Source organism: Gymnoscopelus braueri (genome assembly GCF_963280865.1).
Source record: "Gymnoscopelus braueri genome assembly, chromosome: 18".
NCBI lineage: Eukaryota > Metazoa > Chordata > Actinopteri > Myctophiformes > Myctophidae > Gymnoscopelus > Gymnoscopelus braueri.
Window position 1 is genome coordinate 35,906,283 of NC_137618.1, and position 21,641 is coordinate 35,927,923.

General features: G+C 40.0%; 1 protein-coding gene across 2 annotated transcripts in view; it reads right to left on the reverse strand.

Moving 5' to 3' along the window:
- Positions 1-1,220: 1,220 nt before the first annotated feature.
- Positions 1,221-21,641, reverse strand: part of grb14 (growth factor receptor-bound protein 14) — a 44,504-nt gene continuing 24,083 nt past the window's right edge. For both annotated transcript variants that reach the window (XM_080413056.1, XM_080413057.1), the window contains 12 exons: positions 17,355-17,511; positions 14,783-14,904; positions 13,348-13,422; positions 12,503-12,640; positions 7,509-7,619; positions 6,782-6,877; positions 6,353-6,415; positions 3,975-4,091; positions 3,572-3,641; positions 3,380-3,467; positions 2,832-2,925; positions 1,221-1,589 (listed from right to left, as the gene is read on the reverse strand). In XM_080413056.1, coding sequence (XP_080269182.1) covers positions 1,443-1,589; positions 2,832-2,925; positions 3,380-3,467; positions 3,572-3,641; positions 3,975-4,091; positions 6,353-6,415; positions 6,782-6,877; positions 7,509-7,619; positions 12,503-12,640; positions 13,348-13,422; positions 14,783-14,904; positions 17,355-17,511 — 1,278 coding nt within the window. In that variant the 3' untranslated portion in view covers positions 1,221-1,442. The remainder of the gene's footprint in view (positions 1,590-2,831; positions 2,926-3,379; positions 3,468-3,571; positions 3,642-3,974; positions 4,092-6,352; positions 6,416-6,781; positions 6,878-7,508; positions 7,620-12,502; positions 12,641-13,347; positions 13,423-14,782; positions 14,905-17,354; positions 17,512-21,641) is intronic.

Genomic DNA, 21,641 nt, shown 5'->3' on the forward strand with positions numbered 1-21,641 from the left:
GTGATGCACATCATATACCTGAATCTCGGAAAAAGATACTATGAAACACTAATTTCAATATACAATGATTTCAATTATGATGAGCAAAGTCAGTCACAATACATTTTCACTTTACAGCTTATGGTTTGAATCAGAAGTGTATCAAAATGTCATTTAGCTTACCTTGCATGTGGAGCAGGCTCACCACCGGTTAACTGCTTCAAACTGATTTATACTTCATTATACTACATAACGTGTCACACGCGACACGTTATGAGCTTGCAGATCTGCTCTTTTGGACATTTTGGGACATTTTCACCTATAATGACATCCCCAAATTAGGGACGTCAGGCTGAACGTGGTTAAATGTAAAAGCATACATTTCAAATGAATGAACAGTACAGTGCAGGCTAGTGAGGTTGTGTTCAAGTTCTCCCTTCCGCTCTCACACAGTTTCTCCTTCGTCAGCAGTCTCAGTCCAGCGTATGCACGTGCACGGACTTCATATGTCTCCAGTAGAAAACAACGATAACTTTCTTTTTTAAAAAGATACCTGAATACTTAGATATACAATGACAATTAAAAAAAAAGCGAAGATAGCTTAGTTTTACCCAAAGGATAAAAGTACAGAGGTGTACCAAGTTTCGCAGCATGACATGGCTTAAAAAAAAAAGACAATGGCGCCCTTGTCCAGAAACGGAAAATATCAGGTTTGATGGCTAAAAACACAGCCAACATCCACAGCTATACTGCTCTTACCATATTGGACATCCTACTGAAATGCCAAGAATGAAAAACAACAGAAAACATCGCTCATTCAATCATGCACACTGTGTAAAATCCTGTGATAATTTAACAAAAACAAAAACGTGTAACTCTGAAAGTGTACGAAAGGAACCAAATGCACCCGTAACCAAATTGACCCATTTGGTTCCATTTCTAAACTAAACAGAGTTAAATTAACACAGGATTTTACTGTGTAGAGAGCCTGTAACGATCAAGTGAGCTGTTGACAAACAGAGTATTCAGCTCTACATATATACAGTACAGTCGGGTTTGGACTTTGCACCACGCGCGTCTGAGGACTTGTGTTCTGTCGCCACATCTGGGCCCATCAACAACATCTGGGCCCATCAACAGGGCCAATCATACAAGTCTACAATGTACATGTTTTGTTCGGCACAAACCCTGGCAGTATTAAACTGCATTTCACACAGTATATCAATTTCACCTTTTGTAAAAAAAAAAAGAAGAAGAAAATACAAGACTAATCACCACAGCATGGAAATGGACACTAGTGGGTGATACCAGTGGTTTGAGTTAGCATCATGGCTGTTGTGTTTTGTGTGTCCTTTTTTTTTCTTCTACAAGGCACGCGAAAAACTGGGAGTGTTTCTCCACAGAGGCCCTGTGTGTGTGTTCTAAGGTGCATGTGAGCCCCGGGGCCACTTGAGGGCTCTCGTTCATAGAGTGACCCTGGCACAGTGGTGTTTGAGCTTGCAGGGCAGCACCCCCCGGTTGAGCTGGTAAAACTCCACCAGCTGGATCAGGTCAGTGAAGCGTGTGTGGCCATCATCCAGGCTGTAGAACAACTCCCCTTCATCATCCACCTACAGTACACACAGACAAATAAAAAGGTGCCAACACATTTTTCAGCGAATGTTTGCCTATAAACAAAGACATACTCAGAAAAGGTACACTGGGATTGAAGTGGTTAAAGGTGCCCCAAAGAACCATCCAAAATGGTTATTATAATAGAGGAACCATTTATACTTTGATTTAAAAAAAAGAAACTAGAAAAAGCGCTCCTCGGAGCACAGGTCTCCGCCAGGTCAGGTAGGTTATTGTGGCCTCCTGGTGGCGCTATAATAGGCCAATGTGAAAAGGGTGCCATTTCTTCTTAGGCCTTTCACGGCAATCGAACACTGCATTCGTGATTTTAGGCATTTTGTTCCAAAAATGTGTTTTGCTAAATTAGACCTGCTGGTGGCGCTATATCAGGCCAATGTGAAAAGGGTGGCATTTCTTCCTCGGCCTAGTGGCCTAGTGGGAAATCTTGCGTGTGAAATTTCACGGAAATCGCACGCTGCGTTCATGATTTGAGGTATTTTGTTCAAAACGGACCAATCCTGCAAACTTTGGAAGCCAACCTTAGCCAATGAGGATCGAATATGGGAAATCGGACAGATCCGTGTTGATCACATGACTATAGAGATACTGTGTACCGATTTGCATGACGTTTGGATAAAATCTGTAGGAGTAAATGGGTTTTGCACAAATCGGCCTCCTGGTGGCGCTATAACAATTAGGGGCAGAGGTTCTGAATTGGCATCCAGGGAGTGTGTGTGCACAGTTTTGCAGCGACCGGGCCAACAGTGCCGGAGATTAGCAGCTCAAAGACAGATGGACGGACGGACGGACACGGGGTAAAACATACTCTCGCCAGGCCGAAACAAAAGGGTTCTCTAGAACCATATGAGGACCATGAAGAACCATTCACTAAATGGTAAGTTAGTAGGTGATAGTTCTGTGTGGAACCATATAGACTAAAGAACCATTATTTTTCTGTCTGCACGCACGCGCACACGCACGCACACATACACACACACACGCACACGCACATGCGCGCGCGCACACACACACACACACACACACACACACAGACAGACGCACACACACAAAGCACACAAAAAGGAGTCACATACATGCTCTAACAAGCAAAATGACTGACTGAAGACAATTGACAATTTTTATGGCGGTTTCCATGACATGGATATTTCACATGAATCACTGTCTGGGTAACCAGCCCATGGCCATGGTAAATCAAAACAGTGTGCAGTGCTTGTACTTACAGGTAGGATCTGAAAGTGTTTGACTTTCTGTGTGTGGCACAGAGACAGCACAAATGTCTTAGGGTTACTCTGGCTGTCCCTCAGTAGAAATACTCTGAAAAAAGCAAGTTATAGACATCCTGAGGTGTACCGATGACATTCCCATTGATGTTAAAACAGTTTCAGTTTAGTTTTTACACAGAAAACATTCCATATAGCATCCTTTGATCACATCAGAGATTTTAATTTTGGTTCCCTTGCTTTTTGTCTTTAGTTGACTTGTTGATATGCACAGATGTACGGCACAGATCGTAGGAAAAACATGAATTCTGTTCTGGTGCATATTTTCCCTTGAGGACATCTTATCTTATCTCAAAAGAAAAGTGTTAAGCTATCCCTTTGCAGTGATAATCGCTGGTTGATATGTCAATAAAATTGTGAGACATTATTATGTGCAAAGAAAAACTAAGAGGGCATCTGTGCAGTTCTTTGTCTGTCTTTAAAACGTTATCCTGATCCAATATATATTTTTAAAAGATCGAAACAAAAAAACAAAGATAGCTGCTCACCCATCAATAAGGCCCTGCTGAGTGATTAGACGCATAGATTCATCTCGTGATAGTTTGCTGTGAAACCAGGGCTGGGCCAAATGGAGAGCTGAAACAGACAGAGAGACAACATGTCACCATTTCACAAGTTTTGGGGGGAAGAAATCTTTCTCATGTACAGCAAATCAGAATAATAATAAGGATGTTACAAACCTATGTTTGACATTGAGCTCTGTGATGTGGAGGGGCTCCCATGGGCGCTCAAACGATGACAGCTTTTCCTCTATAGTAGAAACATGAGTTACGGTCACAATCATTGTCGAAGTGATGAACGCAATGCTGTGACAAACCTCACAATCAGCTACAAACTGGATTCTTAAGTGTTTATAGATGGCTCTTTAGGTATTATTTACTCCGCTGTTTAAATCTAAAGAAGGGCATGTACTTCTATACTTTTCATTTATTCACTGTTGTACAGCACAGGAAATACTTTCTAAAAGTCTTTAAACCAAAGAAACAAAAAATCTGTTATTTTCGTCAGTCTACACAGTCGTACGAATAAACATTACTCTTTTCAGTGCGGAAAGAGATGTAATAATATTGACCTCTGACCTACCCTCCATGACAGGCCTTCTTCCACTGCCACAGACAAGGCCTCAGATGGGTTCTCAATCACTCTGGTCTTCTGGCCAGAAAAATCCATGGCCACCAGTGAGTTCTCCGAGATGCTTCTCTAGAAGGACACAAATTCATATCGTGTATGGATAGTTCTATGCACATTTAATGTATTTGCCCATCACCCATAATTGTGTGCATTTCTAAAGCCTCTTTTTGATCTGTATGTATCCAAGAGCCACAGGTGTAACTTGTAATTTCTTCAGTATACTGCATTAAAAGGATGCATGCTGACTCTTGATGTTGGGTGGTATTGTATTGCCACCTAGTGTCTGAGTAACGTGACTCCATATCACTTCTAGATGATTCCAGGCAGAATGTGTTCCATTGAAAAGGGATTAGAGGAGGTTTTCAAAAGAATGACACACGGGGTACATAGCTTTGATTGTAGTCGTTTAAGCTGTCATAGCGAGTGGCTCTAAATAATTGCACATACTCAAGAAAAATGCTTCTGACCGGGATTACCAGGAAGCCTTTAAATTGCCACATTCGTCCCTCTACCACCTCCTAAGCTCAGTATCCATACAAGTGGTTATAACAAAGTCACCAGTGTTTACTTTGAGGATAGAGACATTCCAATCCGCCTTATCCTCTGTATTCCAATGCGGATGATGTAAAGATACCTATATGGACTATTACTGTAGGTATCATTGTTCACAAAGAGGTATAACCTCACAACGCAGTTCAATTTCCTTTTCTTTTCTTTTTTGAGGTATTTCTTTGTGTAATTTTATAGTGTGGATACCTGTAGCATTTTAATAAATCATACAAGGTCATACACAGTATATCGCGCGCGCACACACACACACACACACACACACACACACACACACACACACACACACACACACACACACACAAATATGAGTCACATACAAGCTCTAACAAGCAAAATGACTGACTGAAGACAATTGACCATTTTCATGGCGGTTTTATGGCGTGGGCTGCAGCCGTCAGGACACGAGGAAGCTGGGGGTAAATACAGTTTGTACGACACAGAGAGCCAGACATTTGTGGCACCCCCTTTGTGCAGAAGTGAAAGGAATTTTGGATGTGCGCTCTATAGAGGCCCCTCAACATGCGTTTCCAATTTTGGGAAACGATTGGAAGTTGCGTCCATAATTTTATGAATCTAATTACAGGCAAACGATATGGAGTATGAAAACCCTGGTTGACGGTCGTTGACACATGACGCACGAGACGATTTGTGGGGAGTTGCGCCATGAGCCAAGGAGTCCAGGGGAAAGAAATGTATTATACGACATGTCATTCAAGAGATATAGGCCAAAAGGTGAAGCAGCTTTTATAGGGCCACCATGAGGCCGGTTTGAACATTTTTGGGGGACGGAGGTTCTTCCTTGGCCTACTGGGAGCGTGCGTGCAAAGTTTCATAGTTATCGGTCCATCGGTGGCTGAGATTAGCAGACCGACTAACAGGGGTGAAAACATATTATTTTACACTTTGGCTATTCAAAAATAGCAGATATACAAGCTCATAGCGCGGCACCGAGTGCCGCGCTATGAGCTTGTATATCTGCTATTTTTGAAAAATCGTGAAAACGTGTGCAAATCTTTGAATATATATTATTTTCAAGTGAACATTTTTTACTCAAATCTTTGCTTCTGGGGGGGGGGTCCCTGGAACAATATATTTTGAGATGGGGGTCCGCGGCCAAATACATATCATCTTGGTGGTCCTTGACATGAAAAAGTTTGAGCACCACTGATATAGAAACACACGTTTTTCAGAAACAAACTGTTGGGATTTAGGAGACATGTAGAATGGGCTTCAGGTCTTAATGGGTTAAGGTATGTCTAAACAACACGGTCTGACCCTTCACTCCATCCTCCTTGTCCTTAGCTGTCTCTTTAAGCTCCAGCCTGCTGCCCACGGATCAGGGTGTTGGCAAGGCTGCTTTTTTTTTCATTTGCTCCCCTGACAGTAGAGTGGAGGTGATGACTTGTTAAGTCTGAGAGCAGCTGATCAGCGTGTATTTTTAGAAAGCAGAGGTTCCACGGACATGTCCAAAAGCCCTTAAAATAGACTCAGTGGTCACCCCTGCCGAATACTCTCATTCGAGAGACTGGGACTATTCTAGGACACGAGTCCAGACTCAATACAAACACACTGCCCTCATTTGTTGTCACGCACTGTTACACTATTATAATACAACAAGCAATTGTGTTTCAGCATCCTGCGGTGGCTCCGAAAACATTGTCAAATGACTGCTGCCTTTATTTTTGAGTGAGCCGATGCAACGGCTTAGTATTACAATTGTCTTATAAGAGACAGAAAACGAACAAAGACCTTCAGCCTACCATTGGTGAGGCTTTCTGTTTCTGATGCGGTTGAATGAAGTTTTGGTAGAGCTGCATCCCATACTGAAAAGTAAAACACAAGAGGATTCAAAAAACCTGGTAACATTCATATGGTTGCCTGACTGTGTATGGTATACCGTGTGTTTACCAATCGGAATTGTTTATATCACAGCTCAGAACATAATATTTGTACACATTCTAGCAAGTGTAGTGAGCGGGTGGGAGAGTATGACTAATGTCTTACAAACACTTGATATGGAGACAATGAAACTGATCCGGAATGATTGACTATACCCCCCCTTGACCATCTTATTGTTCATAATCTCAAAGTTAAAAACTGATCCTTTAACTGACTCAGCATTCCTGCATTAAGTCTCGTGGTAAACATAAGGCTGTGAGTCAGCGACGGTGCGAGTAGTGTGGCCTGACCTTAAACAGCCGCATGGCAGTGACCCAACATGTCCTGGTCTGCTCATCGTCCGCACAGAGCAGCTTAAGGTCCCGCGCTGAACCACACTTAGTTGACTGGATGAGAAGAGACACAAAAATACGTTGGGTTACATCAACATACAGCATTGCACATGCACAGTGGCGGAAAGTAACTAAATACATTTACTCAAGTACTTAAGTACAATGTTGTGGTATTTGCACTTTAAATTAGTATTTCCCAATTTCCAGTACTTTTACTTCTACTCCACTACATCTCAGAGGCAAATATTGTACTTTTACTCCACTACAATTATTTGTAAACTTTAGTTACTAGTTACTGTACATTTTGATTATTATTACAAAACAACCACTTCAGCCCTATATACATTTCGGCCATTTGAAAACTTGAAATGGGACGTTCTGCATAACGAGTACTTTTACTTTTGGTACTTTAAGTGCATTTTGGTGCCAATACTTTTGTACTTTTACTGAAGTAAATTTTGAATTCCGGACTTGCACTTGTAACTTGTATCTTGTAACAGAGTATTTCTACAATGCAGTATTAATACTTTTACTTAAGTAAAGCAATTGAGTACTTTTTTCCACCACTGCACATGCATTGTACTTTGTCTCTCTCCCCTTACAGGCCTCCCCCGTAACGCCAAGTTATAAATGACTGTCAGTAAATAGAGATTTGAAAAAATGACAAGAGGTCACGTGACGGTACCTTGACGCAGAAACCATACTCTGTAGGCGCTCCGTGACTTTTCTTGGCTGACAGTAAGGTGTAGACGTCACTGTCGCTGAATTCAGCGATAAACTGAAGATGCCTTGGTTCCTGTAAAACAAAAGATGTGGGTCTTAATAAAACACAGACAACTCTCTCTCTTTACGTACGGTATGATGTTACCGGTCATTCCACATCCAATTCCCCGCCTCCCAACACTCAATGCTTAGTTAAGTCAGTGTATATCAACCCTGGCAAACGTCCCAATTTTGGGCCGGGGCTACTGCTGAGGTGTGCCGCGCCGTTTGAAGGAGGTTTGAAAAAAAATCATTTTGAAAAAAAAAATGGATTTTTTTTTTTTTAAAACAATAATAATAATCAGGCATGCAAACAGCCCGAGGTGAAAAGGGTGACAACATGCTGTTTGTCAGGTGTCACACTATTGCCCTATTTGGATTCAAAACGGCTAGTGGAAGCTGAAAAGCTACAAGTTTGCATGTCTGAATAATGCAAAAACAGAAATATTTGTTTGCATTTGCTTTTTTTCTCCCCCATATATTTTCATGATAAAAAAGTGCGTATCGTATCGAAATCGTATCGAAGTTGTGTGCCCAATATCGTATCGTATCGTTTCGTGAAATGTGAAAATCGGCACACCCCTAGTGTGTGTATATAGATATACCGTATATATATATATAATTATATATACCGTATATCTAGGTGTGCCCTGGGATTTTTTGGCTATGCCAGGTGTGCCTTGGCACAAAAAAGGTTGATAGACACTGAGTTAAGTCACCTTCTGTATTGGGGGGTTGGGTCCAGGGTTGCCAGATCTGCTCACTATAATTTCCCCGCAAGGTTTTATTTGAAAATAGCCGATCTACAAGCTCACAACGCGTCGCATCGCGACGCGTTGTGGGCTTGTAGATCTGCTATTTTCAAATAGCTTGATTTATATGTTAAAGTGCTCATGTGGCCCATAGTCGCTTCTTTTTGGGCTGGTTTTCCTAGACCTGGTTGCTTGTTTCTCTCACAGAATCTGGCAACACTGGTTGGGTCCCCAACACTGCTCTGTGGAGCCGATGGGAGTGCCTGTACAAATCCAGCTATGCGAAGCATTGAAACAAACGTGTGTGTGCGCGTGTGCGTGCGTGCGTGTTGGGTGAGGAGGTGAGAAATGGACTGTGTAAGGACAGATGCTGAGTAAATACCAATTCAACATAAATATTGTGTGTCGGCTACGCTCCAGTAGCACCAGGAGTCAGTCTGTCTGGGAGTAAAGGTATGTGAATGGTATTTTACAGTCTCGTCACAGTGGCCACAAATAGACCACACCACGTTTTTAGTACAAATGGAGGGTGGAAAAACCTTTTTCGAGTTCGGAATTATTCAAATATCTAGAAAAAACAAACAGGAAAAGCAACTGAAAAATCCCCCTGAAATCAAACCAAGCCTTCAATCTAATCTTCTGTGTTCACAGAACAAAATGGCTTAATTCATCCACGATAAAGAGGTAAAGGTTGGCACACTTAACCCATTAAGACCGGGAACGCATCTGTGTCATTTTAAGATTTCTTTGGCTATTCAAAAATAGCAGATATACAAGCTCATAGCGCGGCACCGAGTGCCGCGCTATGAGCTGCTATTTTTTTTTTCTGCTAAAATCTTTGAAATTATTTTTTTTCAAAAAACTGTTAAGATTTAGAAAACATTTGTAGAATCGGCTTCATGTCTTAATGGGTTAAATTCAAACAAAGCACATTTATTTATACAAACCTCCCTTATCAGTTACGTTGCAGGTGTGGTTAGTATGTAAATGCACTGAAAGACGATAGCCGTAAAACTATATGACACATTGACAGGAACTTTATTGAGACATCATGAACACTGTCACCGAGCCAAGGAGATATTTCCTAAGCGGGGCAGCACAAAGGCTCCCATTGTTAAGCCTTTATGTGACACAGTGTTCCTGCTTCCTTATTTAAAAACTTTAACCCAGTCATCCCTATTTTGGACATGTCATTATAAGCAAACATGTTAAAAAAAATCCTTCTCTCCTTTCTTTTTTCTTTTCTTTTATAAAAAAAGAAATTATAATATTCTACAATTTGTTTTTTAAAACCACATATGATATATATTTTTTTTAATTAGTATTTATTTATTTTTTCAAAATATTTCAAAATGTTTTTTTTTAAGTGGTTCAAGTTAAAGGACGACTTCACCCATTTTCAACCTATGTTCATACAGTAATTGGTTCTCACTAATGTTCATGATAAAAAGTTTTTTTTTTTTAATCTACTCGGTCTGTGTCTCATAGGAGGGCTGTGGACACTTCAGAAACCCGCCTACCAGTGACATCATCGTTAGGCAGATTCTTTTTTTCAAACAAGATTTCAATATATATATTTTTTTTTTGTTATTAACGTGAGAACAACGGCTTCCATTATAGCATGCTAACTTTCTAGGAATAGAAAGCCTGACGTTTCTATTAGCTTGGATTCCCCATCGACGATGTCACTAAAGTTTCTAAACTATCCACAGCACTCCTCTGAGACACAGTGAATTCTACATTTTACCTATTATACTGAGCATTAGTGAGGACCAATTATAAAAAGAAAAAAAAAATAGGTTGAAAGTCATCCTTTAACATAAAGTAGTTAGTCTCTGTGCTGACAGACTGATTAGCAACAGGTCGGACCAACACAGATGGATGGTAACCCAACGAGCAGTGGTGGAAAGTAAATAAGTACATTTACTTTGAAGTACTGTACTTAAAGGGATATTTCACTTTCAAAAAAAAATTGGGTCATTTTATCGTCTACTCAGGCTTTTATGAGCCCCCAGACAGTTTTTAAGTTGCTTGATTCAGTATTTAGATAATATTTGTTTTGGAAAATGAAAAATATTTAATACAATTAAAAAAATATATAAAATAAATGAAAAAAGTTATCGAAAAAACACGGCCCCCTCGCGTATTAGGAGGGCAGGGTGAGTCACCAAAACCAAGGACGGGTGTTTTTGATGAATCTAACATGGTTCAAATGGAGTTTGAAGTTACAATGGGTTTGTATAGGAAGGGGGCGTGTCTGATAAAATGAATATAAAATATCTAAATACTGAATCAAGCAACTTAAAAACGGTCTGGGGGGCTCATAAAAGCCTGAGTAGACGATAAAATGACCCAAAGTTTTTTTGAAAGTGAAATATCCCTTTAAGTACAATTTTGAGGTAATTGTACTTTACTTGAGTATTTCCAATTTCCAATACTTTTACTTCTACTCCACTACATCTCAGAGGAGAATATTGTACTTTTACTCCACTACAATTATTTGAAAACTTTAGTTACTAGTTACTTTTCAGATATAAATTATTACATTATAAGACATACATTAACCACTTTAGCCCTATACTTTAGCCCTATTCTAGAAGCTCACAACGTGTCGCGATGCGACGCGTTGTGAGCTTCTAGATCGGCTATTTTCAAACATTTGTAAAAAAGTTTTCAAACATTTTCAAACATTTTAGTACTTGTACTTTTGGTACTTTAAGTACATTTTGATGCCAATACTTTTGTACTTTTACTCAAGTAAATTTTGAATTCCGGACTTTTACTTGTAACAGAGTATTTCTACATTGCAGTATTGATACTTTTACTTAAGTAAAACATTTGAGTACTTTTTCCACCACTGCCAACGAGAGGAAAAAGGTAGACTCCACACCAAAGCCTTCCCTGTGCTGCAGCAGGGAACAAAAGCTCCTCTGTTGTGTGGGATGAAAGCAGTTGAGAAGTGGTTGGCTTGGCACAGCCAATGCCTGGGTATATAAGCTTCACCTGTCAGCAGCACTACAGAGAGAGAGGACCGTTTCTGCCTGGCTGCCATGCCAGCTGAGCTGACCTAAAGGAAAATCCAACCCAACCAGTTCCTCCTCCACGGTCCACTCCCCTCTCATAAACCTTTACATGTACAGTGTAGGATGAACTGATGACCCCGCTGACAGTATACTGCACTTACTGTACAGGTCCATTTTTTTACAGTCTCAGACATAAATTAACACTTTGGACACTTTACTGTGTATCGAACCGAGAACCCAGCTGTGAGGTACGTTAGGTCAGTGTCGTTAGAAAGCCCAATAAAACAGCCAGCATACTTTTTTGTAGTACGGTTTTGAGCTATTTCATTCCTAAACGTATCATGTAATTGTTGTATTACACGATACAGGTTGGTGACTGCATGTTTCAGCAAGCTTAATTTTAAAGTCATTTTAATACTGGTTAGAGTGAAATAAGACTGATTTGATTGGTGAAATAAGCATACAGCTCATGCAAAATTAGAGAGAATACACGTCAGATTCAGTGCATCATGAAAAGACATTTCAAGACCTGTGAGACTGAACTCAAGACTTAACCCATTAAGATCTGGAGCCGATTCTACATGTCTCCTAAATCCCAACAGTTTTCTGGAGAAAAAAAAACGTATGTTTCTATATCAGTGGTGCTCAAACTTTTTTCATGTCAAGGACCCCCAAAATGACATGTATTTGGCCGCCGACCCCCATCTCAAAATATTGTGTTCCAGGGACCCCCAGAAGCAAAGATTTTAGTTAGAAATGTTCGCTTTAAAACAATATATATTCAAAGATTTGCACACATTTTCACGATTAAAAAAAAATAGCAGATCTAGATCTGCTACTTTTGAAAAGCCAAAGTGTAAAATAATGCTTTTTTTTGGGGGGCTCAAATCAAAAAGTGACACAGATGCGTTCCAGGTCTTAATGGGAGAACAGAAAATCTAACTGTACTAACATTTTCTGGACTGGAAATGACAAAACACAACTTTTTTTTATGTTTGAGGACCAGCACGTTACATGATGCTTACTGAACACCACCACAAGGGGTGTGTGTACGAGTCCAAACATTAATATGGTATGATAAAGATAAAGCCCAAAATGAAAGATGTATGAAAATGATGTTAATGTTGTCGACTACTACTGACCTTGGATGTTCCCTTGTTGGAGAAATAGAGTCCTGACCTCCTCAAGACAAAGAAGAACTTCTTCCAGGCCTTCCTGCCTTGCTCTTTGGCGTGGAGATGTCCATGGATCTCTGGACATGCGCTGCAGTTCAGGAAGGTCTGTGTTGTTGCACAGAGGAAGAACTGTTACACATAATTACGTAATGTATGAACCACGGCAGCTCATTCTGGAGCACAAAAAAAACTAAACAACAACAAAACACAACTGCTTTTTTTTTTAACTTAGATTTTCTTACTTATCTTACTGTACATGGATACATTTGGATATAGGTGGCGTTGCTACTAGACATCTTTGACCTCTCCTTGAGTTTCTTGAGCTTATCTCTAGAAATGCCCCCCACCCCCAACTGTTTACTGTACATATTTTCTTTGTTTTTACTACTCGTTTATATGATGTGTTTGCATTTTTTGTATATTATTGTTTGTCTTTAAATGTTTCGATGAATTGAATACACAGGACCCCTATGGAAACAAGCTATAGTGCTTTCTTGGGTTTATCCTTTTAGCATCCTTTTGTAAACTTTTTTTTTTTTGCAAACTACTAGACAATGTATGTGCAAACATAAATAATACTTTAACACACACACACACACACACACACACACACACACACACACAGACACACACACACACACACACACACACACACACACACACACACACACACACACACACACACACACACACACACACACACACACACACACACACACACACACACACACAGTATACATAAAGTCATCTCGACTCATCTCCTGAGGACACGCGGTAAAAATGCACTGCAAATATAAACTGATATACAGTACCTGTATAAGCTCAGAATGATTCATCATCCCATTGGCTTCACTGGATATGGATACCATGTGATCTGGGAAGAAGTCCTACCAGTATGACAGAAAGACCAGTTATAACACCACCCCAAGCATTAAGACAGCAACACCAGTTATAACACCACCCCAAGCAACAGCACACTGGCAACAGAACTGGTCTATTACAGTAGTTACGGTATGTTCTCAACCTTTTTTAATTTCAAGGACCCACAGTTTCATGTGCATTTATTTGGCCACAGACACCAAGATTTTTTTGATTTTTTTACTCTCTGGGACCCCAATCTACACTGCAATGGTACGTTCACACGGGCAGATTAAAAGATACAAAGCTACAAAAATACACTGCATCTTTGTCGCTGTGTCGCTTTGTATCCGTGTTGCTCAAAGCGGTCGCTGACGTCGTCGAACGTGCGGACATCGGAGCTACAGTTGTAGCTTTGTATCTGGAAGTTGAACCCAGCTCAACTTCAATTTGTATCTTTGTATCTTCGTCGCTATAGAGCTACAGCTACAATCGTCGGATGTATCTTTGTATCTTCACGTCGCTGGTTTCCATTGAAAATGAATGGTAGCGTGTATCTTTTAATCTGCCCGTGTGAACGCACCATCAGATCCTCAGTGTTACTTTAACTCTGCGAGTCTAAAAATGGGTTACTTTACGGGTCCAGCTGAGGACCCCCTTGAGCCCCCCTAAAAGGACACCTGGTGGGTCCCCAGACGACACGTTGAGAACCACCGCTTTAACCCATTAAGACGGGGAACGCACCTGTTATTTTAAGATTTTTTTTGGGCTATTCAAAAATAGCAGATATACAAGCTCATAGCGCGGCACTAAGTGCCGCTCTATGAGCTTGTAGGTCTGCTATTTTTGAAAAATCTTGAAAATTTGTGCACATCTTTAAATATATATATATTTTTAAAGCAAACATTTTTAACTCAAATCTTTGCTTCTGGGGGATTCTACAAATGTCTTTTGAAAAAACTTATGTTGCTATAATATCAATAATTTTCATGTCAAGGACCCCCAAAATTATATGCATTTGGCCGCGGACTCCCACCTCAAAATATTTTGTTCCAGGGACCCCCCAGAAGCAAAGATTTGAGTTAAAAATTTTCGCTTAAAAAAAGAATATATATATATTCAAAGATTTGCACAAATCTTATAAATAAAAAATAAATAGCAGATCTACAAGCTCATAGCACGGCACTCGGCGCCGCGCTATGAGCTTGTATATCTGCTATTTTTGAATAGCCCAAAGAGATCTAAAATGATACAGATTGCACACACTCCTGCATAAACCGTGTGAGTTGCATGCAGCATGTGTAACACTGCAAAAAATCTCTCAATGGTCTCAACAGTTAATTCAACACTCTGGATTTTAGCCATATTAGAAGACACCAAAAAACTCACCAGGGGCTTCTTGAAGAATTCGTATTTAGCAAAGTTCTTCCTAAAATACAGTCGGCTGTTTGTGTCCATGCCCCAGCTGGATAGCACCTCCATAACGGACTCATGGTCTTCAATGGTTCTCTCTGGTGACGGCAGGAGGGGGAGAAAATCAATGAGTGGATAACCTTTACCTTTCACTGCAGGGTGTGTGAGGTAGAAGTGGTGGGAAAAAGTACTAAAATGTTTTACTTGAGTAAAAGTATCAATACCGCAATCAATGTAGAAATACTCTGTTACAGGTAAAAGTCTGGAATTCAACATTTACTTGAGTAAAAGTACAAAAGTATTGGTATCATCAAATGTACTTAAAGTACACAAAAGTAGAAAGTACTCATTATGCTGAATGTCCCATTTCACAAGTTTTCTAATCTTTTGAAAATAGCAGATTTACAAGCTCACAATGTGTTGCATCGCGACGCAACGTGAACTTGTAGATCGGCTATTTTCAAATGGACTAAATGTATATAGGGTTTAAGTGATTAATGTATGTTTTGTAATAATAATCAAAATCTACAAAGTAACTGGTAGCTAAAGCTTTCAAATAATTGTAGTGGAGTAAAAGTACAATATTTGCTTCTGAGATGTAGAATAGAAGAAAAATCCATGAAAATTGGAAATACTCCATTAAAGTAAAAAATACCTCAAAATTGTACTTAAGTACAGTACTTGAGTAAATGTACTTAGTTACTTTACACCACTGATGAGGTACTTGAATTGAACCGTGAAGTGATTAAACCCCTGAACTTAGTTCATGACTGGGGTCCCCCAGGGCTCTATACGACGCCCCCTCCTGTTCTTGCTCCACTAAATTATGTTCACCGAACATTGCCAAAAAACTACGACGATCTACAAGCCCACAAGCTTGCGAGCTTGTAGATTGGATTTTTTGGTCAAATGTTTGCCCCCAGAACAGGGGTACTTTTTCTTCTTTTAAAGCATTAGAGGTCCCTAACAAAAGCAAGGTGAAAAACATGTTCTATAATTAAAGATGATGTATTAACAAATGCAATGTTTTTCTGGATCATATGTTTCCTAACAGGAGTGAATCAATTTTCTTTCATAATTTTTTCATATTTCAGATATTTCATGGATTGTAAACTCAGGAGAGGTTCCAAGTAAAACAGGATTCATTTCCTAACTGGATTACATGACCACTTGAAAACAAAACACACGCCACAGAATTTGTGGAAATAATTCCCAGACAGACAGCTGTCGCAACGCTGAACTATGAGGACTTGTAAACCTACAGCACAGTGACTTCAACAACCGGTTCAAGCAACACCTCGTGAGTGCATAACACTGAGTTTAAGAGAACTCAACCGATTGGGGTGAAACAAGAAAACCTATCACCAGCGTTGTGGTGATAGTTCAAGTTCATTAGGATTCCAATGTCTCACTAATGTAAGGCATATTGTACTGCTGCTATAAAACAAAATGTTTAATGTGATTTCATTTGATTCATATTTAAAGTACAGCCCAAAAAGGCCAAATTGTCATTACCCACACAATGACCACATTGTAAAGGATTTTAAACTTAATTACATCCTACAGTATATATAGCAGACGATAATTGCACTGAATTATTGACCACATCTCTTTTGATATGCGCTGAACAACTATGCTAGCTGGGTCTGACATTAGAGTGATGAGGGAAGAACCCAATAACAGTTGCACTCTGTTATCACCTTAGCTTCAATACGTGATATATTTAAGACTGGACAGCAGTGGTGCCTTCATGCACATCAAGAGAGCTAGGCCAATGTTACAACTACTGAACTGTTTAACATGTCTCACTGCAATACACAGTAAGATCCTGAGTTAACACGTGGAAGAGTACAAATGTAACCAAATGGACTATTCGGTAACACTTTACTTAAAGGTCGGGTCTATAGTGCATTATAATTACGTTTATAATTCATTACAATGTACTTATAAGGCATTATAAACACTCGTTATAAATGTTTATTATCATGTATGACAACTTATAACAACGTTTAAAACGTATCATAAGTGCTGGTCATAATGCATTATAAGCTCAGTGGAACAGCACATTATAACTACCTCAACTTAGCTAGTTATAAAGTTGTTATGCATAATTATAAACATTTATGACGAGTCTTATATAGCCTTATAAGTGCATTATAATGCATTATAAAATTGGTTATAACGCATTATAGACCAAACCTTAATATAAAGTCCACCAAATATTCTAACATGCATCATCCCAGTGGAGGATGTGAAATATAACAGTAAGCAAGGAACAGCTACAGGTCATGTTCAACAGTTTTTAAAGGTCCCCCTCAGGCATTTAAAGCACCTCTATTTTTGGAGTTCCACGACAAGAGCGTGGGATGATTCATTTGGCAAAATTGTCACTTTTCTAGGAGGTTATTATATTAGGTTTGTAGCATATTGACGAGCTGTTATAGGTTCATATTTATTTGCAACCCAACACACACACACACACACACACACACACACCATGTAGGGGGCCGGAAATGAACATAGCAAACATGCATTAAATACAACTTACCTATGCCTAGATGGGTCAGGTGTTCAAAGAGAGTCCAGCAGTGGTCATCAATGCAATGGCACTTCAATACAAACAATTGGCAGATGTCCCGGGCAGTGATGTCGTTAGGAACCTCTACTGCTCTGCTGGTGTTGTCCTCATTGTACACTTTGATTACCTGTAACAAAACATGCATACCCAATTACCCATACATTTACTATAGTATATATACATAAAACCCTCATTTGTATTGGAGGGCACAAAAGTCAACAATCAATATTTGTTTAAAGTCATCAAAAGGATTTGGAAAATGTTTTTAATTTACAGCATGCAGAATATTTAACATTTTAAGTTTTAACACATTAAGGCCTGAGGCCGATTCTTAAAATGTTTTCTAAATCCTAACAATTTCTTGAAAAAAAAAATGTTTTCACGATTTTTCAAAAATAGCAGATATACAAGCTCATAGCGCGGCACTCGGTGCTATGAGCTTGTAGATCTGCTATTTTTGAATAGACCAAAAAAAACTAAAATGACACTGATGCGTCAAATGCAAGACAAGATGTCATACAAATGAATCACTTTGACCTACATAAATAAATAATGTAGCCTATATTCCCAAATGCCATCCGAAAATTCCTACAAAAATACTCAAAGTAAAGTTGATCAAAAGCCTGCACAAAGTACTTCACAATGTGCAAACCATGTTAAAGGACAACAGCAAGAGACTTGAGCCCCTAGAGAAAATAATGCAGTAATCTTGCAACTTAAGACCACACCAGGATGTCAAATACTGAATTAATTAAACCATCTAAACAGTACAACTTACCCCCCTATTTGGTGCCAAGCAGACTTTGAGAGAATTTGGGCAAGCTCTGCAGCCTATATAGGGCTGAGTGCACAGCATTGCAAAAGAGTGGCTTTTGTGAGGAACATAGAAAAACATGCATCAGACAGCAAAGCCAGTGTCAGGGAAGCGATGAGTCTGTCTCTTCTCTCTCTCTCTCTCCGTTTCTCTCTCGCCTTTTCTGTGCTGCAGTGAAGCTGAAATGAGGTAATTAGAAAGAAGCTGCCTCTTAGCAGCAAGCGTTTCCCTGACTCCACAGATCTCTGTCACTGGGGCTCCGTGTACCCAATCACCTGCTACCTTTCCCCCACTCACTGCCACCAAGTCAAAAAGCCAAGAATCACTTTGCTCCCTTCAGGAGGAGGAGGAGGAGGAGGAGGAGGAGGAGGAGGAGGAGGAGGATATGAGAGAGAACAAGGGAGCAAGAAAGAGAGAGAGAGGGAGAGCGAGAGAGTCACAAGGCTCTCCCACCCCCCTTCTCTATTCACAATCAGACACCAATGGGCAAGTAGAGCTATACCAGGATAAAAGCCCTGCGAGATCCCTCAGAGCAATTACAAAGGTGCTGGTTAAATGTAATGCTAGTTGGGTCAACTCTGTCTAAAGTTGACAGAGGTAGGCGGGGGAGAGAGGGGGGGTTGGGAGAGAGAAGCACGGTAAAGACCAACCGGCTGCCTCTTTTTACTCGGCGAGCTCGATTGGGTGGTTTAAGGCGGGTCGGCCGGGCAGGGACAAGCCTGCCCTCTTTTGTGGAGAGAAAAAAGGAGGTCAGAGCACTCCAACTGGGGCCGGGGTTAGAACCCTTAAGGAGCCAGGCAGCGAATGAGAGCCCGCGGCTATGACATCACCCCTCAATGAAGAGAACCATCTAGTGTTTAATCAGTCCATGTGGAGATTTACAAGACAAAAACAGCCACGGATCTCCTTTTGCAAGGCGCCTCACAAAAACCAAAGGACTGCATTTCAGAGATTACTTGAGCGGCCAATGTCCGTCCGTGAAAGTTAATAGTGTATCATGTTAATAAAGAAGCACACATATTGTCTCGAAACGGTTTGTGCCAATTTAGATTACGTGTGGTCACAGGACCAGAGCAAAAAAACTACCTATCTAAATCAATACCACTTTACTTTCAATGCGTTCCCTTTTTTCTTGGAAATGTATCCACCACAAGAAAATTGTGTTCCTTCACTGTACTGTACAGTTAATGGCTGTGGAAAATGCATCTAGAGTGGATTCCAGTTGCATGTCCCTGTAAAGGAACTCACTTCCTGAGAATTGGTCCTGAATCAAATCACTTTGGCATCACATTTCACCAGGAACAGGGCAGGGTTTGTCAGAAGGTGAGGGGAGCCATGGTCGTTGCATTAGTCTTGCAGACTTAGATTTGCATTACTCAGCGCAAAATCTCAACCCAAGATATGTCTATTTCTTGCACGTTTTAATTTGGATGTCAACCAGATGCACACGGAGACATTCCGAGTCCTTTGAAGGTGAAATTTAATTTGAACCATGAAACTAATCCAATCAAACACACACACAGGCCATAGCCTGTATACCGGTCACAGTGACCTTTTACAATGACTACTTCATGAGAGGGAGTGACGGAGGAGCTATACAGCACATGCATTAAATACACCAGTGCTTTTTTTGTAATAAAAAGCATTTTTCTAATTAAGCTCTGGTTCGAACCTGAGCATAACCTGTTTACATTCTTTGCTACATGATGATGAACTATTTGATGGTGCGCTTTGATGATGCAAAACCCCAAATGCAAATGAAAATAAGCACACAGCAAAGACATGATAAATTACCCCACTTTACATGTATTTGGCATGACTGACTGAACCATTTGGTTTGTTTGCAAATACTCGAGGAATTTTTTATTGACTTATTTGGTGACTTTCAGCAACCTACACAGCTCTAAACTACTTTGCTAATAAAACACATAAAAACTACTTTAAAGTTTGAAATGCAGTAAGTCTTTTTATCTACAACAATATTGACATGTTGAAAACATTTATATGGAGTCTAATAATGCAGTAATATAACAAATTTGGTCTTAATGTAAATACAATTATCCCATATAATAACCTCATTCATACCACATTTCAATATGACTGTCCAGCAGGGCTTTTTGCTCATTTGACACAAATGTACATTTGTGTTCAGATGCACATGAAGTAATTAAAAAAGAAAATTGCCATGTAACCTTTTGGTAAAAATATGCAAAATCTGGATTTTATGATTTTTTTAAAGAAACTTTTTGACACTGCCATCAATAGACATTAGATCTCCAACCTTTCTTTACATGCAGTACAAGAATAACTCAGAGGCCATGTCCAAAATAAAATAGGTCATATTTGTTTTTCCCACGGGGCTGGCCAGCAAACCATGGTCATACAGTACAATGCCAAATTCAGGACAATCATGGACAGTGTTGCCAGATTATGTGAGAGAAACAAGCAACCAGGTCTAGGAAAACCAGCCCAAAAGAAGCGACTATGGGCCACATGAGCACTTTAACATATACATCAACTATTTGAAAATAGCAGATCTACAAGCTCACAACGTGTCGCGATGCGACGCGTTGTGAGCTTGTAGATCGGCTATTTTCAAATAAAATCTTGCGGGGAAATTAGAATAAGCAGATCTGGCAACCCTGATCGCCTGCGCAAATCTGTGTTGTTAGGCACACAAATGGGCATTGTTAGGCACGTGCCATAACGCTGAATGGCCACACCACTGCACTATGGGTTTCAAGGTATTCACGCTTGCTATTCTAAAAGCCCCATTGTGTGATATGCATCCCATAACTGATAAACAAGGGGAATTATAAGACTGTTCTCCCGCTCCCCTTCACACACAGACTATGGCAGTCAAAGTGAGACAAACCTACAGTAGCAAATGTTGGTCATTTTGCACTTGATAAGAGTGTGAAACATAGGTATGGGAGGGGGTCAGAAGATTTTAAAGTTGAGAGAAGCGCAAACTCCGCTAAGGTGTTTCAACAGATCTGGGAATAGGAGGAGGGGAGCCCAAACTAAGTCTTCGGAAGGAACATACCGTTAGCCTCATAGCACAATTGCCTAAGTCATATTTTGAAGGATTTCAGGAAAGAAGAAATGAAAAATTGACTTACTGTAGGAAAATTTGGCAAAAAAATCCCTTTTTTTACTTATTCAAAAAATGCCAAAGTCAACACACTCATTTTGTCTAAGTCATGTTTATCTACCTTTATTTATATCTGCCTAACTCTACTCTCCTGACACTGCTTCATAACCATTCAGAACCTCTGCCCCAAATCTTTCACATGGGCCTGTTATAGCGCCACCAGGAGGCCAATTTGTGCAAAACCCATTTTCTGACATTACTCCTACAGATGTTATCCAAACGTAATGCAAATTGGTACACAGTATCGCTATAGTCATGTGATCAACCCGGATCTGTCCGATTTCCCATA